Genomic DNA, 25729 nt, shown 5'->3' with positions numbered 1-25729 from the left:
GTCAAACATACTCTCTAACGCAGGGGGGTTTCCATAAGCCCCAATGTTGATTAGACTTCCCACTCTGGATTTTCCGACACTGGAAGGCCCACTCCTCCAGGAAAATTACAAGGAGTTGCAAAAGAAGAAAATAAAATAGAAATAAAAAGGTGAAATATGAAAGTCTACATTTGCTCCATGGTTGTTACCCTCTCTTTGGCGTTAAGCAGTGCTCCTGAGCGAATGGTAAGTGTGCCTCTTCATTTTCTTCCCACAACATTATCACCAATATTTAAAGAACATACTCCTTAGTAAATGTGCTGTAAATGTCCCGAAACCGAAACATGTTTTGGCACTGGTGTACACTGCATTTAAAATGTGCAACAAAGAACCTTAAGCATGGCTGCCCTGAAACTGGAGGCCAGAGCATAGACTCAAAGAGGACTTTCATAGAATTGTAGAGTTGGGTGGTACCTGAGGGTCATCTAGTCCAGCCCCCTGCAGTGCAGGAATGTCATCTAAATTATCCTTTGCACACCTTCCAGTTTGTCACTATCCTTCTTAAATTGTGGTGCCCAGAACTGGACACAGTAATCCAGGTGGGGCCTGACCAAGGCAGAAGAGAGCAGGACTATTAATTCCCTTGATGCTATTCTTCATGCAACCTAGAATAATATTAGCTATTTTTTGCCACTGTATCCCCCTGTCGACTCATGTTAAGATTGTGGCCTACGAAGGCCCTTATCACTTGTACTACTGGCAAGCAAGGTGCCCCTCATCTTATATCTGTGCAGTTGTTTGCTTGTGCCTAAGTGTATAACATTTGCCCCTACTGAAATTCATTTTCTTAGTTTGGGCTCAGTTCCCCAATCTATAAATGTCATCTTGAATCCTCATTCTGTCTTCTCTGGCATTTGCCATCCCTTCTTGTTTGGTGTCATGTGCAAATTATAGGATTATCCCCTCAAATCCTTCATCCACGTCTTTATATAGATGTTGAACAGGGCTCCCAACTGCAAGGCATTCCCAAATGTATTGTTAATAGGCCTATTGCAAGGTTTATGTCTGTGAGAAAAAGGCAGAAACTAAAAGCTGCCATAGGTTGCTGCCTCGGTGCCTCAGGTGATTGAGTTGTTTTTAAAAGGCAATCCCTGGCTGCTCTTCTGCCAATAGGGACTTTGTATTGAGAAAATCCTCTATAAAAGCAAACTTGTTCTTCATTGTTTTATTTGTAGGAAGGAAGGAAGAGTTCTGGTACTGAGCCAGGAGAATCCAGACATGAAGTTCATCACTCCAGAGGTACCAAAGATGCTCTAATGTGCCTCCCCAACAAACTAAGCCTTCCTTCCTTCCTTCCTTCCTTCCTTCCTTCCTTCCTTCCTTCCTTCCTTCCTTCCTTCCTTCCTTCCTAGCTTGCTTTCACAGCATGTAAAATTGCTCACTGGACGGCTTCCAAGATGGATTCCAAGATGTGATTCCAAAGGTTATTTCCATGATCCAACTGAATTGATATGGCAAACTGGTTGCACCTGAGGCTGGATTCTCAGCGAGAGCCATCCTGCTTACCTTGCCTTCCTTGCCACAAGGTGGCACCCCAAGACCTCGCAGGGCTGGGAGGTGACCTCCTCACTGCTTCTCCTCTGCAGCACCTCTGGCTGGGCTGAGGAGGTCTTCAATTCACTTGAGGTGCTTGCATCCCTCAGTTCTGCTCCCAGCTCTGGTTCGCCCACATTATTCATGGCTATGGAAATGGATAGTCTCTCTGCTGCTAGGAACCTCATGGCGGTGGGCGACATATGCCCAATATACTGCAGTCCCTCCAATATAATGAACTTCCTGCTGTAATTTACTCACTGGGAAAATATTAGGGTTCATCATTTATGCTCTTGGAGGTCGGAGGCAGCATACTTCTGAACACGCATTGCTGGGAACCAGGCCCATGTAGAGGGGAGGGGGCACCCAGAGGGCGGGGGTGGAGTGCCAGGGACCGGCTGCTTTTTTGTTTGAGTTTATACTTTATTCTAACAAGACTCCTTCCCAGGGGCGTAGGAAGGGGGGTGTGGGGGTGCGGTCTGCCCCGGATGTCATCCTTGAGGGGGGTGACAGAATGGCACACCGCAGGGGTTGGCACTTACCGCGGGACCTGGCCTCCAGCGTGCTCAAGCCACACATCTCTCTTGGGAGTAACGCAATGGCTCGGGGCCCCGCGCTGCCCGAAACGGCAGCGTGGGGCTTGCTTCTGCCAGGCAGACTCCGTGGGCAGCTCACCGAGCCACTCCCCTGTGCAGATCACCACGCCGCCCCCCAGACGGATCGCCATGCTGACCCTGTGCGGCGCCCACATGCGTGGATTGCCGCAGTGCCCCTGTGGGCAGCTCGCCCTGCCCCTCTGGGTGCCAGAGCAGCTAGCTACGCCCCTGCTCCTTCCCCGGGCCTCAGACAAGCTCCACATGGGCCTGCTGGGAACCGCAGAAGGGGAGAAGGTCCTGTTTGCAGGTTTCCCACAGGCACCTGCTTGGTCATGGTGATGGACCAGATGGGCTGGAGCCAGGAACATCTTCATATGCACTCCAGCAATGTTTCTTTTATAGCATGCAGAAAGAAAGAAAGAAAGAAAGAAAGAAAGAAAGAAAGAAAGAAAGAAAGAAAGAAAGAAAGAAAGAAAGAAAGAAAGAAAGAAAGAATAAGGCTTAATGTGCTCTGTTGCATTTTTTTAAACTGCAGAAAAATGCTTTGATGAAACTCTGCATGAATATTTTGCAACTGGAGAAAGCTGGCCAAGAATCTACCAAGGGATAGTGCAGAAATGCACATGCGTTAACAACCTAATTAACTGCCAATATGCACAGCACACAGGTATTTCTATACAGCTTCTATACTGCATGCTTTATTTTAGTATGTTTGCGAATCCGTTTATATGTAGTCCAGTGAAATGATAAAAAAATAAAATGATTGAGACACAGAAGTTGAATTGGATTAAATAATGCAAAGAGTAGTGAAGAAGTCACACTCTCAGCCTTAAATCATTTACAGCAATTAAAAGGTATGCATCTTAAAATGTAATCTGTGAAGTGGCTGCATGATAGTAATTTCAAGTATTCTCTTAAGTTTCCTGAAAGGATTTTATCTTCTTCACCTCCTTTTCAGTTTTCAAATCCTTAATAACTGGACTGGACTGGACTTTCTGGATAATATGCTGCTCACAGGTTGAATTTGACCAAAAGTTCTAAAAGTTATTCAACAATTTAAGTGGTTTTGTACCAGATCATGGGCACCACTTCTGAATAGTTGATGGTCCTGCCTTCACAAATGAATTTCTCAAGGCACAATCATTTTTTGCACCCCCTGCCTCTGCCCTGCTCCATACACGGGAGTCCCATGGCGTTGCCTCCATTGGCAGCCTCCCTATGTTTGAAGAGCTGCCCCTTGGGAAGGTGGCATCCAGCCAATGGGCAGGAGGAGGTGCTGGGGGGGGGGGCCCTTTGCTTCTTTGCCCTCTCCTGGGTTTATATTTCCTCACCCGGCTCCCCAACCAAGCCACAGTCACTTTAAAAAGGCTACAGGGGGAAGTGGTCCTTTCTCCCTCTTGGCAAAGTGGGGAAGAATCATTAGTGCTATGGAGAGGGGGAAGAAGGAGGAAAGGCTTTGAAGCCTTTCTGAACTGCAGCACCAGCTTCCTTGCCTGCAAGAAGGGAGAGACAACCAGAAATGCTGTGCACTTTCTCCTCTCTTTTCAAAAAAATTAGGAAATAGCATGTCTTGCCAGTGGCGTAGCATGGGTTGTCAGCACCCGGGGCAAGGCAAGTAATTTGTGCCCCCTAACCTGTGGATTTGCGCCCCCTAACCCTAACCCCCAGATGTTGCACCCGGTGCAGCCGGCCCCCCTGACCCCCCACGCTACGCCACTGGCGAGCGCCTCCTAAGCATGTGCAGAGCGCCTCCCTCCGCCCCCACCACGCGGAGCTCAGCCTGCGCGTGGGCAGGCCCTTTGCGTCATGCGCGCTTGGCAATCCCCGGCACCTCTCCTCTCCTCTCTCTCTCCCTGGAGAAATGAAGCAGCAGACAAGAAGTAGCAAAGGATTGGCGTGTTTCGTCCCTGATCCGGATGAGATCAAAGCGCCGGCAATGGGAAGGAGGCGGGGGAGAAGCAGGAGCAGGCCAGCCGCTGGAAGGGTCATGGAGGCACTGAGCCCGGGAGGCGGGTAGCCAGCCAGGGCGCACCTACCCAACCTCGCCTCGCCCAGGCGCCCTGCTCTCTCCAGCTTCCTCCCGGCCGGGCCAGTGGCTCCACCTCTTCCTTTGCCTCTTTGAGCTGCTTAATTCCCAGCAAGCGATTAGCAGGCTCGGATCGGATCCTGTGGCAGGCGGCGCCTCCACCTCCTCCTCCTCCCGGCTTTGCTGCTGCTGCTCTTTTCCCTCCACCGACGGCGCGCTGCGCCTTGGAGAGGTTCCCGCTTCCTCGAGGGGGGCTGGCCAAACGGAGACGACGACCCCCCACCCCAAACAAGCCTCGGTTGCTTGTCCCTTCCCTCTGGACTTGCGCCCCCCCCCAGATGTTGCACCCGGTGCGGCCGGCACCCCTGGCACCCCCCACGCTACGCCACTGTGTCCTGCTGATTGCCTCTGTGAAGTGGCTGTTTCAGTCACTTTAGGACAGACACTCTGCAATGTGTGTGTGTTGGGGGGGCAATGGCGCTGCAGGGAAGGCGGGGGGCAGTGCGCCCTGGGTGCCATGTCTGGAGGGGTGACAAGAAGGCACCCCGTGTGGTGCTCGCCCCACCACCCCTGGGCACGGCGGCATGAGTAGCCATCGTGGGACCGCAGCCGCACGTGGAGGATCCTCCGTTCGCAGCTGCAAGCAGAGGATCTCGCCACAGTCCGTACAGTGTTTGAGCGGCGCCAGCAGCAAACCGCTATGTACAACGCATGCACGGTGTCTCACACATGCGCTGTACGTAGCAACGCCGCACATGCGCTGTACATAGCAGTTTGCCACCGGCGCCGCCCGAGCGCCCTGCGGATGGCGGTGGGAGCCCTCCGTCGCCGTTACAGCCACAATTGGAGGATCGGTCCGCTAACACTGCCGCCGTGAGCAGAGGATCCCGCCACTGTCTGTACGATGTTCAGGTGGCGCTGGCAGCAAACTGCTATGTACAACACATGTGCGGTGTCACACACATGCATTGTACGTAGTGACGCCACACATGCGCCCTACGTAGCAATGCCATGCATGCATTGTATGTAGTGACACCACACATGCATCATACGCAGCGGCGCAACGCGTGTGCAGCCAGCGGTTTTCCCCGCCCCGAGTGTTGGTTAGCCTTCGTTCACCCCGGGGGGGGGGGGAGAGGAGACTAAATAGTGCAGCGGAATTGTGTGCCTGAAATAGGGGTTGCGGGTTGCGGGTTGCTGCTGCTGCCTATAAGCCGTGTGTGCATGTGTATGCATATGCGTACAGAGCTTTGTGTGTGCCCACATGGAGGGGACTGCTGCTTTCTGGCTGGTGGTGTGGAAAATAGGGTGAGGGGTGGGAAAGGCCTACGTGAATCACACTGAGCTCCTTGAGAGGAAAAGCAAGCTTATAAACGTAAATATTAAATTAAAATGGGGTGAGCAGAAGTTTCAAGAAAATTGGAGTAAATATTTGATGTATATAAGAAACAATTGTAAATCTTTGAAGACACTGGTAGGGTTGGAATAACTCTTACAGCATGTAGTTGAAAATATGAGATATAAAGTACGCAACATTAGAACTTTATTTGATACTTACCAAAGAAATGGAGGGAACTCAGAGGCATGATAGCACCTAAGTTAAATATGTAACCTATATATGTGTAATTTATGAATGTATGTATGTATACTGAAAATCAATAAAAATTTAATTTGCAAAAAAATAAAATAAAATGGGGTGAGCGGAGTAGGAGAGGGGGGAAAATATTTTGTTAAAGTCACCCTGTGTATACACACATACAGAGAGAGAGAGAGGGGGGGGTACCTCGGTTTACGGACTTAATCCGTTCTGGAAGTCCGTTCTTAAATCAAAGCCATTCTTAAACCAAGGCGCACTTTCCCTAATGAGGCCTCCCGTCGCCGGTGCCCTTCCATCATTCAGCTTCTGTTTGTAAAGTTCGCAAACTGGGACACTACTTCCGGTTTTGCTGAAGTCGTATACCAAATAATTCATAAACAGGGCTGCTCTTCAACCGAGGTACCACTGTATTGTTTTGGTGTGTTCATGGTCAATTATGGTGCAGCCACTGAGTTTCCTCCTCCCTCAGACTCTTATACCTGAGTCTTTTGGATTTTTAAAGTATTTTCCAGGAAGGACATTATTCTATTCCAGTTAGAATTCAACTGACATTATATATCTCAATCTCTATATGTATTCTATGAGACTCTGGGGATAATATGGGGTTGGTCCAGTTTTAATTCACCTTTGGATTTTCCTACTAGTAATGTGCGCCTCAGCATTTATCACAAAAACACTTTAGGCCGTTTCTGTGGGTATTGTGTGCATGTTAAGGCTTACCTTCCAGGCAGAGGTTCACACATTAATGCTCTGTGTTGTTACGGAAATTAATCTCCTTTCCCAGTTCCCCCCATTCCAAAGCTATTTTCCCCTTGAAAAAGGACTCCAGGACGTTCTCAGAGGTGAAAATTGTTAGCCAAAGGAAGCCAAATCTCGTCACCTGACTTGCCTCAGGCTCCAGACATGCAAAGGAAGTTCTATTGTACTTTTGGGTGGCGGGAACTTAAGACATATTTGTCTATGCTAATCTTGTACCTGAGTCTTGCCCTCCCATGTCTGCTTATGCTAATCTTGTACCAAGGACTTGTCTGGACATGTTTGCCAAGGTTAAGCCCTCCCCTTCGAACTGTATTCTGGGATGTGGTGGGAAAGTTTTAAAAGTCTTTGTCACCCCATCCTCGGGGTTCAAAATTTGCTCTTTGAACCTATTGCACAATAAACTTTGGTCTACAGCTATTTGCTCCGGTTGACTGGACTCCTTCCTATTCTGCAGGGACCCACGGGCTCTGCCCGACCAGCTGGGTGACTGAGCAGCCTCACACCCAGATTTTTTCTTAACAGTGTCCTAGCATCCTTTTTCTTGCTCTGGAGCTTTAAAACCCGCTCTTTAAAGGTTAAATGTCAATTCAGGTTTTCCATGGATTGACATTTGCCCCAACTGAACTTTAAAGAGTGAAAAGCGAGAGGTTGCTCAGACACAGAACTTTAAATTGCATCCACGCTCAGAAAGAGCAGAGGAAAGGTAAGTGTGGACAAACCTTCAACTGGAGCAAACATCAATGTGTGGAAAACCTGAATTGACATTTGCTCTGGTTCAGCTTTAAAGAGCGAGTTTTTGTGGGGGAAACTGGGGTGGGGGGTAGGAAATGCTTGGACACGGAGTGTTAAAGTGCAGGCTTCTGCCTGGACAGAGCAGGGCAAAAGGTCAGTGTGGATAAGTCCTCTGCTTCACCTTGCAGGCTGCACCATCAATCCATGTCCCTATGGCAGTACTTGCAAGAAGATCGTCTTCACTAACGAAACAGTCTGTGACTGCAAAGCACCCTGGGCAGGAAAACACTGCAATGTGGGTGAGTTGTATTCAACTTTCACACAGTTTGGCTCTTTGACTTATTTCCTTCCACAGAATTTAGGCCTCATTCATGGAGGCTTATGCTATATCCAGGACCCTTCTATGAGGTATTCATAAATTTTGTTTTGGAATTTGATAAACAACTCCCTGCTCCTTGATGCTTGATTCCCAGAGCTGAATGGACTAGATTTAGAATTATTGGAACTCTGGACTCTTGCTGCCCTTTCTTGTGGCACAGCTTGTCTGTCAATATGGACATTTTATTTACTCATGTTTATTTTTAGGCTGCTTTACAGGAGCCTTTATCTGCTCTGACTCCTCAACATGGCTTACAATATAGTATTTAAAACCTACCAAGCAGGGCCACTGATGCCAATCTTAAGGCATAGTCAAGTCCATATAGAAGTAATCAACCCTTTAACTAACCTGACTCTAAACCATTTAGGGCTTTAGAAGCCAAAACCAGGACTTTGAATTGGGCCCAGGAGCATCCTGACAACCTGTGCAACTGGTATAGAGTTTATGTCATATGCTTTGACTAACGTGGCAAGCACCTTGAGCAGCTGGATTCTGTACCAGTTAAAGTTCCCAAGTTGTGTTCAAAGGCAGCCCTATGTAGTCTGTCCCAATGCATGCATGCCTACGGCAAGGTCTACCTTTTCTAGTGTTAGGAGAGCTTGCAGCTCAAGTGAATGAGATTGAAATTATCACTTATGTTTTTGGAGTTCAAAGGCTTTATTCATGCAGGAAAAGATTTATATTGAAAGGAACTACTTACAGAATGAGAGTTGAAAGAGAGAGAGACAGCAGAGTACTGTGTCCAGTTCTGGGCACCACAATTCAAGAAGGACACTGACAAACTGGAACGTGTCCAGAGGAGGGCAACCAAAATGGTCAAAGGCCTGGAAACGCTGCCTTATGAGGAACGGCTAAGGGAGCTGGGCATGTTTAGCCTGGAGAAGAGGAGGTTAAGGGGTGATATGATAGCCATGTTCAAATATATAAAAGGATGTCACATAGAGGAGGGAGAAAGGTTGTTTTCTGCTGCTCCAGAGAAGCGGACACGGAGCAATGGATGCAAACTACAAGAAAGAAGATTCCACCTAAACATTCGGAAGAACTTCCTGACAGTAAGAGCTGTTCAACAGTGGAATTTGCTGCCAAGGAGTGTGGTGGAGTCTTCTTCTTTGGAGGTCTTTAAGCAGAGGCTTGACAACCATATGTCAGGAGTGCTCTGATGGTGTTTCCTGCTTGGCAGGGGGTTGGACTCGATGGCCCTTGTGGTCTCTTCCAACTCTATGGTTCTATGATTCTATGATTCTATGACTTTTTGTCTCAAGCTGGGAGAGAAAAAACAAAATGGTTAAGCTTTTAGGGGCAGACTTAACTTGGACAGATAGGCTACAAGGAAAGGCTGGCTAGATTACTAGACAAACACTCTAGCGAATGGCAGGAGGTGGGGTGGGGACAGGGGGTGGGGTGGCGTGGGTAGCAGCCATGCCTTCCCCACTCCTCATAGGGTTGACTTCCAGAACTATCCCATATGTCCAACCTTGTCAGATGGTCTAGAAACTGGATTAGGTTGGATTCAAATAACCCCTCTTTGCCACCAAGCCAGCAACTTCATGCTTTTTCTATAGTATGGTGGACAAAATAGCAACTGATTAGGCTGGGCAAGTAGTCTAGCTAGATAACCAGATATTTGCTTCTTACAATGACCATTTTACTCTTCATTCACTGTGTTGGGCCATCACATTTAACTTGCTTTTTCAGCACCTTAGCTGACACAGTTGCTCTCCCTTTGGCTATCATCTAAACCCCTGTAAAGAGGGACAAAAAAAAGAGGAAAACCCACTACCACCACGACCCAAGCTGCCCTGAAGTCCTTGTAGTTTCATTGTCATATTCACTGTTTATCCACAAAAGGCAAAAGATCATTAAAAAAATTAAATATTGTGCAGATGATGTGAAACTTTACAGATAAGAAACTGCAGCTCTTATTGTTTACCACTAGGTGGCAAAATCCAGCAGAATTTAATGCTTTAAAAGGGAGAAAAGTAGTAAGACTAAGAACAGCTGCAAGAACAGAGATACATTTTTAGGCAAACATGGTGAAATAAAACTCAGAGTTTGCTAAATACTCAACAAAGCAACAGAACTACACCATGCTTGCCATTCATAGTTCTTCAGACATATTGCAAAAGAAGAGAGTGGGTCATAGGTTTCAGCTGGGGCTGATAACATCGGCATCACCTTTCCTTGGGCAGTCAGGTGTGCTTATAGTGAGAACAGGATCCATTCTATCCAAGCTGTGTACTGTACACAAGTGGCCCTGCCCTGGGAAATGGAGCTTCACCAAGGGCTGCTGCAATGTGAAGGCAATGATGTTCTCTCCCAGTGGCCTACAGCCAGGTCCACCATCAACAGTGGTGGCCCAGAAAATAGAGTTGAAAGGAGAAGATGGCTGAAGAAATCAGGGTGTGGTGAAGAGGGGGTGGGTGGAACTAGGGTCACATTGAGATGGGGGGGTAGGACAAATTTGGATCACCTCAATATTCCGAAATGTTTCCCAGTTTTTCTGGAAGCAGCTTGGGTCATTTCCAACACAAGCTTGCCTTATCACTCAGTGGTGTAGCATGGGAGGTCAGAGGGGCTGTTGCCCTGGGCACAAAGTTGGGGGGGGGGATTCCAAAAGAAAAAGCCAATCAAGTGATGTAAAAATGTTAAAATATAACAACAACAACAACAACAACAACAACAACAACAACAACAACAACAACAACAATGGCTGCAGCCACTGTCTCCTCCCCTCCTCCTCCTTACCAGTGTGGTGTAGTGGTTAAGAGCGGTAGACTCCTAATCTGGGGAACGGGGTTCGCGTCTCCGCTCCTCCACATGCAGCTGCTGGGTGACCTTGGGCCAGTCACACTTCTCTGAAGTCTCTCAGCCCCACTCACCTCACAGAGTGTTTGTTGTGGGGGAGGAAGGGAAAGGAGAATGTTAGCCACTTTGAGACTCCTTAAAGGGAGTGAAAGGCGGGATATCAAATCCAAACTCCTCCTCTTCTTCTTCTTCTTCTTCTTCTTCTTCTTCTTCTTCTTCTTCTTCTTTCCTTGCTGGGAAGATACTTCCCCACCACCACCACTGCCTCCATCCAGCCCTGACAGGAACCATGGGTTAGAGGGCGCAATAATTGCCTTTCCTTGGGTACTGGCAAACCGCGCTATGCCACTGTTATCACTAACAGAATAATGTTGTAGACCAACTGCCCATATGGACCAAGAGAGAACCAGTGGCTGGAGTGTTGGGCTAGGAAGTGGGAGACCAAGGTTAAAATAGCCATAAAGCTCACTGCCGACCTTGAGCCAGTCACTATCTCCCGGCCTGAGTTACCTCACAGGACTGTTGTCATGACAAAATGCAGAGAGAGAGCTCACTGCACGCCACCTGGAGCTCCTTGGAAGAATGGCAGGATATAAAAGTAGTACACAAACACGTGTGTGTGTAAATAATAAGTGGATAGGTAAAAGGTAAATAGGCAATGCTTTTTTTCTTAAAAAAATGTTTAGGGGTACTCTCATTTTCCTACTCATATTGAAATACTGCCCCTCAATGAGTTCAAACTTAGATTCACAAAATGTTTAGGGCTATGCGTACCCCTGCGTCCTCCCAGAAAAAAGCACTGTAAATAGGTAAAGGACCCCTGGACATAGTCAATGGCGCCTATGGGGTGTGGCACTCATCTTGCTTTTCAGGCCGAGGGAGCCGGCATTTTTCCACAGACATGTGGCTGTGGAAAGGGTCATGTGACTAGCATGACTAAACTGCTTCTGGCGCAACGGAACACCATGACAGAAACCAGAGCGCACAGAAACATGGTTTACCTTCTCGCCACAGCGGTACCTATTTATCTACTTGCACTGGTGTGCTTTCGAACTGCTAGGTTGGCAGAAGCTGGGACTGAGCAACGGGAGCTCACCCCATTGTGGGGATTTGAATTGCCGACCTCCTGATCGGCAAGCCCAAGAGGCTCAGTGGTTTAGACCACAGCGCCACCCTCTCCCTCACAGAAATAAGTGGATAATGTTATGCTAGCAGATGTTTACTTAAGACTTCTGTATGTTTATCCAGGTCCTAGCCAACATTGCTATTCTGGTAATGGGACAGACTACAGGGGCATTGAGAAAAAGACAATTTCTGGAGATAATTGTCTGCCATGGAATTCAGATCTCCTTTACCAAGAGCTTCATGCTGACATAGTTGAAAACCCCGTGCAACTGGGACTGGGACCACATTCATACTGCCGGTAAGAAAATTAGCTGGTAGATAAAGGAAAATACAAGTAAAAATAGAGACATTTGTGGGTTACACACTGGTTCTCACCCCAGTGACTCTCTGATTGCACACATATACGCACATGCACACATATTCTTCTCTACTTTGATAGATGTGTGGTATTGTGTGTTAGCAAAGCCACTGGAATGATGCAGACAGAAACCAGAGAGAAAATTGGGTTTAGAACTGAAGGTATATGAAGAAAACCCAAACGTGCATAAGAGGGAAAAATGGTGGGGTTAGTGACAAAAGCAATGTTCACCAAACATTAAGGGGCAAATGTTTTTCCTCCCCACTGTGTTAGAAACCCAGATGAAGACAAGGAGCCATGGTGCTACACAGTCAAAGAAAACTCAGTATCTTGGGAATACTGCAATGTTACTTTATGTCGTAAGTAACATTTTGCATCCATTTTGAAGTTAGCATAAGCAAAGGAAGAAGTGAAATTAGTAAATGTAAGGCAGGAACAAGTCTCTTTCCCCTTCCATATACAGGTCACGTGCCATTTCTTATGTTTAAGGTCAGAATGTTCTGGAGCAGATAACAGCTGGTACAACAGCTCCATAGATAGTCCTGTCTGTCTCCCCCAGCCCAGCCCAGTATATGCCTCCCCTTCCTCTCCAGACCAAGTTCTGCTGCTGTTCTGTAAAGATGAATCCTTAAAGACTTCTGTATCAGTTCTCATGCAAGGCTGACTTGGGGCATTCAGCCTGCCCAAGTTCTGCTCCAGGGGAAGGACTGAGAGACGAAGAGACGGATTTGTATGAGGTTGTGTGCGCATGATGTGGCTCTGAAGGACTGGGGTGCATCTGGCTGAGAAGTGCTTGAGTTTGAGACCCTACTCACTAGTATGAATAAAATGGCCTGATCCAACCCAAGTCCAGCAACAAAGGGACATAGCACCACAGGGAAGGGAAGCACAATGCTAACATCAAAGGCTGAACTAGGAATGACATAAGCAGGGTGATTCTACCCCTCCTCTGCAGTTTCGGACTCTGATGTTAGTGGGATGGCATCAGCTTGAGCAGCAAGCAGGAAACGCCCAGAATGAGAAGATGAAGCTTAAATTAAGCTGCTCCACTTCTGCTACGCCACTCTGAAGACGCCATAATCAGAAAAGAGCTCTTTGCCTTGTAATCATATTTCCGTAGCTATTTAAAGTAAATAGTAAAGATTCAGTAGTAAAAATGGGTAAAAGATTAAATATGTCTGTTCTTCACTCAGGGAGCAGAAGGCGGCGGCCGCCACCCCCACCCCCACCCCCGGAAACTTTTGATGACTTTGCCGTGGTCCAGAGTTTATGTGGGAGAAGACATAAGAAGCGAAACTTCTTAAGACCCAGAATTACAGGAGGGTCTTCCTCCTTGCCAGGATCACATCCCTGGCTGGCCAGCATATATATTGGGAGAAATTTCTGTGCTGGAAGCCTTCTTCGTTCTTGTTGGGTGGTGACAGCTGCACATTGTTTTGCTGATAGGTAGAGCCTATGCTTTGATTTCATCTGAAATTCACTGCACGTGCCTCAAACTGCTTTTAAATCAAACAAAATGTTTCATGTGAGACCCCTGAGCGAAAATGGAATGAAGTTTGAGGCAAGAATCCCTAACGCTCAGAACCTTCTTAGCATGTGCACTAGCCTGCAGGTATCACAAAGACTGTAAAGGAATTGTGTTTTATATAATGGGACTCTCAGAACTTTTTATATTTTGAAACAGTATTTAGCAGTTTGGAACAGCAAGCATAAATAAAAAGCAATTCCCAGAAGGTGCAGCTGATGTTATATTAAAGAAGCAATGCCAGGAATATAGCGAAACCCAACTCCCATCTATCAGACAGGGGGGGACTGAAACTGGCTGGCAGCTGGATCCATATTTTCCCCACCCTCTGTGGCCAAGTTTGACCAAAGTATGGTGTGCATCACTTTGGAGTCCCAACAAACTGCTGATTGTCAGGACTTTAAAGCTCCTTTCACAGCTCTCTGCTGATCATCAGGGGATTGTCGGTACTTGCAGAGATGTGTGTGCATTGCTTTGAAACTCTGATGTTTCAAAGTGCCACACGCAGCTCTCTGTCAGCTCCAATGATCTCCTGAACAATGGGGCTTCCAAAGAGCAATGTTGGGCACTATGCACAGGGCTTTACGGATGCAGCCCCACTTTTGACCCAGTCATGTCTTTATCTGCTGTGTACCTGACGTTACATATTCTACGGTTTAAATCTAGAATCATAGAATTGTAAAGTTGGAAGGGAGCCCAAAGGTCATCTAGTCCAACCCCCTGCACTGCAGGAACCTCTGCTAAAGCATTCATGGCAGATGGTCATCCAACCTCTGCTTAAAGGAGAGTCCACCACCGTCTGACGAAGTCTGTTCCACTGTCAAACAGCTCTTACCATCAGAAGGTTTTTTCTGATGTTTAATCGGCATCTCCTTTCTTGTAACGTGAAGCCATTGGCTTGGATCTTACCATTTGGAGCAGAAGAAAACAAGCTTGCTCCGTCTTTCATGTGACAGCCCTTGAGACATTTGAAGATGGCTCAGATATCTCCTCTTAGTCTCCTCTTTCCCAGACTAAACGTACCCAACTCAACCACTCCTCATAAGCCTTGGTTTCCAGACCCTTTATCTTCATGGTCACCCTACTCTGCATACAATCCTGCTTGTCAATATCCTTCTTAAATTGTGGTGCCTAGAACTGGACACAGTACTCCAGGTGTGGTTTGACCAAGGCAGAATAGAGCTGGACTATTACTTCCATGGATTCTATACTTTTGTTGATGCAGCCTAGAATGGAATTAGCTTTTTTGCTGCTGCATCACATTGTTGACTCATGTTAAGCTTGCAGCCTGCTAAGATCCCTAGACACTTTTCACATGTACTACTGGCAAGCCAGGTGTCCCCCACCTTATATTTGTGCAGCTGGTTTTTCATGCCTCGTTCTCCAATCTGTCAAGGTCATATTGAATCCCCATTGTGTCTTCTGCAGCATTAGCTATCTCTCCCAGTTTGGTGTCATAGAATTGTAGAGTTGGAAGGGACCCTGAGGATCATCAGCAAACTGGATGAGCATCACCTCAAGTCCTTCACCCAAGTCTTTATGAAGACGCTAAACAACAATGGGCCCAGGACAAAACCCTGCAGCACCCCACTTGTCACTTTTCCCCAATATGTTGAGGAAACATTTGTAAACACTCTTTGGGTTTGGCCAGTCAACCAGCTACAATCCACCTAACAATTACCTCATCCGGCCCACATTTCACCAGCTTCTCCACCAGAATATCATGGGGGACTTGAACTCAAGAAATGCCATGTCTACACCATTGCCCTGATCCACCAATCCTGTAACTCTATCAAAAAAAGAAATGAGATTGTTTCTTAGTAATCACAGCATCCTTTTCTAAGTGCCCACAGACAGACCATTTATCCAGGACCTTTTCTGGTATCAGTGTCAAGCTGACTGGTTGGTATTTATTCACCTTTGCCTGCTGCCACTCTGCAGGAGCCTAATCTGTTCTCCAATATTTCTTAAAGATTATAGACAGAAATTCTTAGATTACACCTGCAAGCTCGTTTAGTACCCCTGAGTGTAGTGCACCATGCCCTGGAGAGTTCTACATTTCAAGTAGTTAGGTCTTCTTTTCCTATCTGGGCTGCATCTCCCTCCTTGCAACGTGTATTCTGTTATCACCAGGTTGAGCACTGCTTTCTTTTGGGTTAAGACAGAGGCAAAGAAGGTGTTGAGCAGTTCCAGATTCTCTTTGTCATCCTATAGCATGTCTCTGTCTTCTCCATGCAGAGGAAGTACTACTTGCTTGTTCTTCCTGTTGATTCAGACATAGCCAAAGAAACCTTTCTTGCAACTGTTGGCTTCCACGGTGAGGTGCAACCCATCTCTTGCCAGAGGTCCTTCCTCAAGGAAGCGGAGACCATGCTCCAAGAAGCCAAATCCTTATTGACAACACCAACTGCACAGTCAGTGGTTTACTTCTAGGATTTTCCTCTCTCTTCCTGGGTCACATCCTTCAACAGGAAGCGGTGGTGAAAAAGGCACCTTTGCCCCAAGGCCCTTCAGCTTCCTGCCCAGAGTCTTATGGTCCCTTGCTATAAGTTAAAGACTGTGACTGGCAATCTCGTTTGCATCCACATGAATCAGAAGGAATCAGTGTGGCACATCCTCACTAGTTCAGCAGCCCAATGGCAGAACTAAATCCACATGATGGAAGCAAAGGTTATGTCAAACCAAGGTCACTTCCAGGTAACCCATTTACTGAGCACTCCTCCCAGTTTGTTTGTGGAGAGGTGATACAACATTGTCTTAAGCAGTTGCTATTCTGAATTTCCCCCTTCGTTTTCCTTACAACAAAATGTTTTTTTGGAAGCAAGTTTCTTGTGTTACCAAATGTTACTCTTCATTTGGCAAGCATGGCTGTCATGCCCATATCTGCTATTCCTTCTGCTGCTGCTGGGCTACTGCCTAAGTTTCAGTTGGCTTATAGCATCACGACTGCAACTCACAACGTTACATTGGCACCCTGACACCCCAATCAAAATGTTAGTTGCTGGGTCAGCCAATTTAAATATTATAATACAATAATATTCTGTTCCTTGCCTATAGGAAGGAAGTGTATTTGTTAAGGTCATAACAAAATCATTCAAATATACAGATAAATAAGAATAAAATATTTAAAGTGCATCATGTAGCTTAATACCCTCATTCTCTTCATCATTTTCTTTCCTCTTTTCTTCAGTCCACTGATGTCAACCATTCGAATTGTTTTGGGACAACATTTTTTTAATATGACAACAGCTGTTACTCAAGAATTTGATGTGGAGAAGTACTTCATGCACCCTGACTTCACAGTATACAACCCAACTGAAAATGATATAGGTGAGCCTTTTTCTTCTTTCTGGTTTAGTTTTAAGTGTGTGGATTGAGATGCAGCCAAGTGGGCAGTGAGATTGCCATCCCTTCCACCCATCAGACACCGGAAGTGTAGCTCTGGCTCCCTGTGCCTGGCCAGACTGAACTGCAGGCATTGCCCTCAATAGGGCAATCCACTCTAAGGTTTGGGAAGATCAAAATAGATCTGCTCTCCTTGCTGCAGAAAGCTTTTGATAAAAACCAGAACTTTATGATTCCACCCATTCCTAGTGGCAAAGTGCTTTTTTGAACAAAGGTGAGAGGCCAAAAAAAGGTAGTACCTGAAATCTCAGCTCTTCACTCGCAGGGCTGGGTCATCCACGTGTGGTCATTGCTTGATGATTTCAAAATCAAGTGAACCAGTCCACAGTCACTTTCTGCGATTTTTTTTTTTAAAGTTATTTTCTCTTGCAGTTTTGGTTAAGTTGAAGAAGGTGAAACAACGCTGTGCAGTGAAGTCCCAGTTTGTTCGACCAATCTGCCTGCCGGAAAAGGGAATGCCCTTTCCAGATAATCAGAAATGCCAAATTGCAGGATGGGGACACTTACATGAAAGTAAGTTAGAATGTTGCTTTTATGTGTGCTACTGATACTGACCAGAGACATAACCAGATGTTCTAAGTAGGCAAGACTTAGAACTATGATCACTTTAGTCTTCATGCAGATGATTTGTCAACTGAATCACTTCTTTGGCCAATTCAAGAACACATTATCACCTGTTAATTATTTTATTGACAGCATGATTTAGCTCTGTTTTGCTGAAATGTCCTTTGACTTTTGCCGCAGAATTCGAGCACAGTGCAGCATAAAGTATGGCACCTGCTTTCTAGACATTGCATCCAGTTTTAAAATGTAGTTTCTCTTTTGTAATAGCCACTAAATCCTCAGAGGCTGAAATGCGCAGGGACTTTTCTTTCCTACACCTGGTCCTGCACAGCGGCCCTTTGCCTTTCTGCCTACTACATGATCCAGGGGATATGGAGAGAAAAGGGAATTGGAGCCCTCGGAATAACTATAGGAAAGAAATAAGTGCTGGAGAGGAAAATTAGGGGCCAGAAAGAAATGGTTATGTGATCAAAAGGCAATGCCAGTCAACCATGACTGTGAATGGGATTATACAGGAATAATAATAATAATAATAATAATAATAATAATAATAATAATAATAATAATTTATATGCCACCCTTCTGACTGTCACTTCAGGAGTACAGTACAGTGGTACCTCGGGTTACAGATGCTTCGGGTTACAGACACTTCAGGTTACAGACTCCGCTAACCCAGAAATAGTACCTTGGGTTAAGAACTTTGCTTCAGGATGAGAACAGAAATCGCTTGGTGGCGGCACAGTGGCACCAGGAGGCCCCATTAGCTAAAGTGGTGTCTCAGGTTAAGAATAGTTTCAGGTTAAGAACGGACCTCCGGAACGAATTAAGTTCTTAACCCAAGGTACCACTGTAGTAGGCTAGGAAGGGTATTCTACAGTAGTAGGGCTGCGAGTTCAATGTTCCTTTCCGATTCTCTGAGTTGGCTCAGTGAAATGCTCAGAAATAAATAGAATATTTGTCAAGTTAAATGCTTAAGCACACTGCTGAAGCCCCGTCTTGCATAAGGCTTGGCCTGCCAGCCCCACCTGTGAAGAGCAAGAGTTAGAACTTGGCCACAGCTGTTTCCAGGGGAAGCCTATTTGGCAGGTTCTTTGGGCAGTGAGTGACTGAGCAGGCCAGCCCTGGTGGACGGGCAATGATAGGGACAGCCCCCCCCCCCGAGGATTTCTCCTTTGGGGTGTGATGAGGGTGAGGGCACTCCCCCGGGTGACTGCTTGTGGGTGGGCTTGCTCCTAGGTGCGAAACTGAAGCAGCTGGACTAGGATGGGCAATGGGGATGCGAATTAACCTGGCTTCCAAGTGAGAATAGTATTTATTTGTCTCCTTGGTTGGTTGGTTGGTTTGCACTGATATCTCGCCTTTTTCTCCAAGGAGCTGAAGGTGGTTAAATTGTTCTCCCCCTCCTCATTCAATCCCCACAATGACCCTGGCAGGTAGACGAGGCTGAGGGACACTGGACTGGCCCAAGGTCACCCAGTGAGTTTCACGACTGACTAGGAATTTGAACCCTGGTCTTAGTCTGACACTCTAACCACTACACCACCCTGGGGAAAATGTGTCTGAGCATGAATCCAGCTCGCAAATATATAACTAGTGTGACTGCATTTTATTTTGCTATTTTATATTATTTTAATTTACTGCACTGATTGCACTTTTATTATTGTTATTTTTGCATAAATATTCCGTTCACCACATTGGGGGCATCTGAGCCAAAACGTAGCATATAAACCATAACATAAATATGTAAACTATTCCGGGTTGTAGCCAACTAAATTTTACTCGGAGTAGACCCTTTTAAATGGCTCTGTTGTCATAGAATCATAGAGTTGGAAGAGACCACAAGGGCCATCGAGTCCAACCCCCTGCCAAGCAGGAAACACCATCAGAGCACTCCTGACATATGGTTGTCAAGCCTCTGCTTAAAGACCTCCAAAGTAGGAGACTCCACCACACTCCTTGGCAGCAAATTCCACTGTCAAACAGCTCTTACTGTCAGGAAGTGTCATATTCATTCATTTCTATTGGTCTCCTCTGAGTAGTACTACTGTTGAATCCAACCCTTGGGAGAGTGCTTGGCAAAGCACTTTAAACACTTCAAGTTAATCTACTCTGCTCTAGTTAGAATTAATTGTTTTCTATACAATTTATTTCTACAGATTCATCCAGCTATTCTAAAGTATTGCAAGAAACATCAGTTCCGATCATCCCCGATTACAAATGTCAGAACTATGATGTTTATGGAGCTGACATTAGTGAAAATATGTTCTGTGCTGGTTACCTTGATGGTAAATCGGACGCCTGCCAGGTAATATTATTGAGTTTCTGCCTGAATTAAATTTGTACAAGAGAGTGAATGTGAATGTGAGAGTCCAAGGAATCCCTCTTGGCATTTCTGTTTTGCTCACACTTTGTTTTTTTGGGTTTTTTGGGGGGGGCTGTGTAGGACATCTTTCCTCCCCCTTCCTTAGGGAACGCAAAAAAATACTGGGTTTGGTGTAAATTCTCTTCTTAAAGGGGTGGTGGAGCGGCCTAGTGGAGCGGCCACCTCTGCTTAATGGGAGATAAATCCCTTTTGAAATGTAGACTGTGGAGATGAGATTGAGATCTCCATTTCAAAAATCTGAACTCACCACTCCTAACCAGGTACATGCTCTTGCACTAACCCAGAATGATAGAGAGAGAGTGTGATATATAGATATAGACTTGACTCCTCTGGAGATTGGAGAATTCCACATTTTAAGTGCTATTATGAGTCCTATCAATTCCACCATTTACCGTATTTTTCGCTCTCTAAGACGTATCAGACCACAAGACGCACTTAGTTTTTGGAGGAAGAGAACAAGAAAAAAAATATTCTGAATCTCAGAAGCCAGAACAGCAAGAGGGATTGCTGCACAGTGAAAGCAGCAATCCCTCTTGCTGTTCTGGCTTCTGGGATAGCTGTGCAGCTTGCATTCACTCCATAAGACGCACACACATTTCCCCTTACTTTTTAGGAGGGAAAAAGTGAGTCTTATAGAGCAAAAAATATGGTACTTTTAAAAAATGCATGGGCAGGGTCATCAATGGATGCAAATCGTAAAAACGTCCAATTCCCAGAGGATATTCTTTTGTGAAGAAGGAACTGAAGTGAAATATGTCAGTAGGGACGCACCTCAGGTTTGGAGCTGAAGAGCTGGAGGGAGGCGTTCTTTGACGCCTGGGGTCTTGCCTCTCATTCCACTTCATTGTCTCCTGGAGTTTTTAGTTAGAGCTGAACAATTTATTGTCCTGCAGTTTTCTCAGGCTGACCCACAACTGAAAGTATTGAGGATCCACTCCAGATCTTGCATAGAAGTTGGGGGTTTTGTAGTATAAAAAAGGGAGGGTTTGTTAGTACATTATTCTTGACTACTAGCTGAAGGATGCCAATGTTGTGTGGCAAGATGCCAACTGCCCCTGCCTCCAGCAACTATTCCACCATAAATGGTGAGCACTGAAAGGCCCTGCCCAAATATTCAAGGAAATACTCCAACCATATGAGCATTAATTATGTGGCCCAAACTATCTGGCAATTGCTTTGAAAGGCCTATCAGTGTCCTGCACTGTTGGCAATTTATGACACTGGTAAGGAATGCTTGATCCCCATTTTCTTATTTACATTTTTCCAATTTATTACACAGCTTGTGTTCCAGGTAGAATCTAGACACATATAAAAACCGCTGTAATGGGTTTAGGGGTTGCTCGTGCGTAAGTTGCCGCCACTCCTGGCGAGGTTACCTGGTTGAACCCTTTCTGACTGAACAGCCTCCAGCATTGTGACTGCCTCAGTCGCTGGCAGAATCCGTCAGTGGGCGTTTCTTAAACTTCTTCCAGCACAAAAGTTCCTTGACGCCTAGTCTCCGTCTAGACTCCTTGCGCGGAAGTCTTCTGTGCAGGGAGGGTGTGGGCAGCGGAGTACCCGTACTCTCTCCGCTGGTCTCCGGCGAGGAGTCGTGGAGCCTCCTCTCCGATTCCCCCACCTGCCCCCCTTCTCTACTGGTGTTATGCTGATTTCCTTCCCCAGCGGACGGGCTGCCTCTCTCCCTATTGGGACCCTCTCCGCCATCCCTCTGGAGCCTTCCCTCTGCCTCTAGCTCCGATGGCAGTTCCCTGACAACCGCTTTGAAACTGCTTTTTTTTAAAAAAAGAGCATGTTTAAAAATACATTGAATTTTCCATAAGGCTCACCATTGCCATCTAGTGTCACATTGTATATTGCGCTTAAAACACACTTAAAATGTTTTATTTGCAGCCGTATTGCTAGTCTCCTTTTGCAATGTTATTGAGCTTACAACAAGCAAAATTGTTTCGTAAGACACAGAGATTGTCATTTGCAAAACCTATGATAAATAAAATGAGCCAACATTTCCAAATAATGGAAACCATAGTGAAATATTTTTGTCCTTAAATTTATCTTTGAAACAGGGAGATTCTGGCGGCCCCCTGGCCTGTGAAAAGGATGGCGTATCTTACCTGTATGGCATTATCAGCTGGGGTGATGGATGTGGCAAAGCGAGGAAGCCTGGTGTTTATACAAGAGTGACCAAATATGTGGACTGGATAAATGAGAAGATAAACCGGCTCCAAAAGAGCAGCCGTAGTTCCTTACCCAGATGAAGGGCATTTTGCTGAAATTATGGATTGCCACCATCATTGTTTATAATGCTAACTGTTGTCATTAAAAGGCACCCTGTTCCACCTGATTCTGCCAAGTCTTTCTATCTACCGTACTTCACAATAATGGACTCGTTTCAGATGAAGCCCTAAGCTGTCAGTTTAAAAGGTCCAAAAGCATTACCCAACAAAAAATGTGCATTATTCTAAAAAAAAAGGACAATAGAAATAGAAATTATAAACTTTTATATGAGCATTTATACAGGACATACACACATATTTTCACATAGGTGAGAATTCAACTAAAAACTAACAATCTAATTGAAACGTACACCTTGCAGCCAATTGTGCAAAACCTGAAATTTGGGGATTTGCTTGTTTGTTTTGTAATCAGAGTGTGGGAGTGGTCAGGATCAGGCACAGCACCACAGGGGTGGGTACATAGTCATTATGGTCACCAGTAACTATGCCAGGGGTCCCCAAACTTTTTTCAAAGAGGGCCAGATTTGATGAAGTGAACATGCGTGAGGGCCAACCAAAGTTCTTGAGCTTTTTTTAGGATTGAAGTTGCTGAGCTTTTTCTACAATTTTACCCCAGGACATATACTGCCATGGGGGCTGGATTAAATTGACCAGCGGGCCAGATTAGACCCCCAAATGGACTTTGGACATGCCTGAACTATGCTGTGGTTAGCACTAGAGCTGAACTGAACTCTCCATTTTACTGCCCTATTTGGAAGCAGAGAAACAGGATAGGTATCAATAGAGCAAAACATTTGCAGAGTACTTACCTTGCTTTAACACCACCCCCTGTTTTAAAAGGACTCCCCCTCTCTCTTATGGAGAGAGAGAGTTCCTTCCGTGCAGGAAGTATGCCTCACTTGGCATTCTGGAAAACGCTTGCAAGAGAGAATTATTTGCTGTCGTGCAATTGTGGAGTCAACAAACTGAACAGGGAAGCATGAGGTCTACGCCTTTGGGCATGTGATCTAACATTTAACGAGTGCAGAAGCCTAGCACTGCCCACACACTAAGGCTTAGCTGCATGCAAGTGCTTGTGCAGGTCATGAACAAGGAATACAGCATAAATATTGATAGCAGGAATATCGATAGCAGCCGAAACTATGAAGATAAGGAATATTAGAGTAACACACACACACCTGTTGTCTAGAGAGGGACTTTCATGGTTTTCATCATGTACAAAAACTACTCTTCACTGCTACTGGTGGGTTTTATTTGGGGGGGGGTACTGCTGCCCAACCACAGGTAAGCTAAAATTTGGATTTCAGTTGGGCAGAATGTATGAAACCAGCAGTTAAGTCTGTGGTTGCCAGCAGATGAGGCACAGAATGAAGAGACTGGAAGATAACATTTAATATTACCATAAGTATTTTGAAGCAGAGGGTACCTGTCATGAGGTTAAAAAAAAAGAGGCCCCACTTTTTCCCATACAGCAATTAAAACACTCATGTTCGGGGTTGGCAGCCGTAGCACAGTAGAGGACAGTTCAAGGGTGACGGGAAAGAAAAATAGTTTCTTTACCCTTCCTGAAGGGTCCTGAATCTAGTCAATTATGGGAGACAGAACAAGAAAAAATCTCTCTCCACTTCCTACACGCTAGGCATAACTTATATACCTCTACCCTCTCTTACTGGCCTTTTGAGTAAAAAATCCCATGTGCCACCCCTCTGTTCATTTTGGCTGCCCTTTTTGAACCCGTTCCAACTCTACAATATCCTTTTCTTAATGTGAGGCAACCAAAACTCTACACCATAGATTTGCATAAGAGCATCATATTGTTGGCAGTTTTGCTTTTAATCCCACTCCTAATGATCCCTAGCATCTTCAGTGAACGATCCACTGTGCCCCCAAGGTCACATTCCTGGTCAGTCACTGCGAGTTCAGACCCCATGAACATATACGATGTGAAAACAACCACTGCCAGGATCTCTCCACCACCGGGAGTGTTGTCACTGGCACATGAGGATAACTGCTTATCTCCCTCTTCCCCAGTGATGCTCTCCTTCCCCAAGCTCACCCCCCCCCCATGAAAGCAGGGGAGATCTCCTCCTTGCAATGGGACACAGCTACCACGTCCCTGAAGGCCTTGACCACCAACCCCTCTGCTTCTCTCAGCCTCTCCAGGTCAGCCAAATGTTACCCCCTGGCCTTTTTCTATCTAGCAGGGAACAAAATGTAGGCTCTTGTACCTGAAATAGCAGATAAATGCAAGGGGAGAAATGGAGCTACAAATCTTTCAAGCTCTCCCGGTCTATCAGGACAGCAGTCGGAGGAGAACCTAAACAGACCAAGCCACCAGCATTTTATTAAATTTAAAACTGCCTACAGCCAGGGTTTAATTATTTCCCCCCCATATTGTGCATGGCTGGCTCTTCTGCATCTCTTGACAGCCAATGTAACCTAAAGGTCTGGAGTTTTTACACACCCTGAATGTGGGGGAAGTGTGCAGGATCAGGGCATACTGGCTATCCTCTTTTGGTTTAAATCCCAAACCTCCTTGCAGCTGACCACACAACTGGTACTGTTTGGTGACCAGAGGCGTACCTAGAGGTCCCTTTCACAAAGAGCTGTATTGGCAGCAGGGGGGTGGGGCATTACCATATTTTCCACTCTATAAGATGCACCAGACCATAAGACGCACCTAGTTTCTGGAGGAGGAAAACAAGGGGGGGGGGGGAATTCTGAATCTCAGAAGCCAGAACAGCAAGAGGGATCGCTGCGCAGTGAAAGCAGCAATCCCTCTTGCTGTTCTGGCTTCTGGGATAGCTGCACAGCCTGCATTTGCCCCATAAGACGCACACACATTTCCCCTTACTTTTTGGGAGGGGAAAAGTGAGTCTTATAGAGCAAAAAATACGATACTTTACTGCAATAGTGGCACAAGTATTTGGTGTGTCTGGAAAGAGGGCAAGGTGGTGAGGAAGGGTGAAAAAATTCACACAACGATGTGCTGCGGTGTGAGAAGGATGGGAAACCTCTCCCGTGTTTGATTCTGTTGCGATAGCAGCGTCGCGCCGTCATACACTCCAGCGTCATACTTTCTCCAACATTCTTGCCACTTCTCCGACTGCTCAGCTCCAGCTGTTGTCGAAGCTCATGACCGTACACAGATAATGGGAGACTGATTTCAGGGGCAATTTTTTGCGCCAACCCCTCTTCCTCTCTCCTTTGTTGGGGGCAGAGGAACTGTTCACTCATAAATCCGTTCTATCCTGTTTCTGCATTATTCTCAGGGTTTTTAAAAAATAGACATGAAAAGCTACATTTAAATACGCTTCCTCTCGTAATATGTATCATGAAATTGCATTTTGATTAGTCTCCCAACAATGTTAAGTACAACTGTTTGCACACGAGGTGATTTCTCCTCTCCGCCACTGCAGAGAGTGAGGCAAATAAAATCAAACGACTTTTGTGTCTTTCCTTGCACTTTAGACAAAGTGGTCTAAGGACCTTTGATCCCTCATTTTTTCAAAGCTGCCGTGTGCTTTGAGAAGAGGACTGCATCTGCCCCTGGGAGTGAAGCAATATAACGGTGTGCTGTCATTTCCAGGGTCCCTGAACAGAAAATAGTTGGCTGCCCTAAACTGAGCATCCCAATTCGAATAAACTGTCTAGAATCTAGAAAAAAAA

The 25729-nt window shown here is 45.9% G+C and overlaps 1 protein-coding gene across 1 annotated transcript; it reads left to right on the top strand.

Moving 5' to 3' along the window:
* Nucleotides 1-22167, top strand: HGFAC (HGF activator). The gene is made up of 11 exons (XM_083460748.1): nt 1-225; nt 1215-1278; nt 2704-2835; nt 7471-7581; nt 11715-11889; nt 12223-12308; nt 13143-13395; nt 16665-16804; nt 17252-17392; nt 19600-19748; nt 21890-22167. Exons 1-11 carry the CDS (start codon nt 157-159, stop codon nt 22079-22081), a joined length of 1512 nt encoding a protein of 503 aa, XP_083316874.1. The 5' UTR covers nt 1-156; the 3' UTR covers nt 22082-22167.
* The last annotated feature ends 3562 nt before the right edge of the window (nt 22168-25729 follow it).

Source organism: Podarcis liolepis, assembly GCF_965112155.1.
Source record: "Podarcis liolepis genome assembly, chromosome: 9".
Classification (NCBI taxonomy): Eukaryota; Metazoa; Chordata; class Lepidosauria; order Squamata; family Lacertidae; genus Podarcis; species Podarcis liolepis.
This window is presented reverse-complemented; position numbering and strand designations above follow the sequence as displayed.

Excerpts from the sequence above, each read along its gene's own strand:
- HGFAC (XM_083460748.1), top strand. The coding sequence starts at position 157 with ATGAAAGTCTACATTTGCTCCATGGTTGTTACCCTCTCTTTGGCGTTA. Across the intron at positions 226-1,214 it reads GCAGTGCTCCTGAGCGAATG|GAAGGAAGGAAGAGTTCTGG; the intron begins GTAAGTGTGCCT and ends TTTTATTTGTAG. Across the intron at positions 2,836-7,470 it reads CCAATATGCACAGCACACAG|GCTGCACCATCAATCCATGT; the intron begins GTATTTCTATAC and ends TTCACCTTGCAG.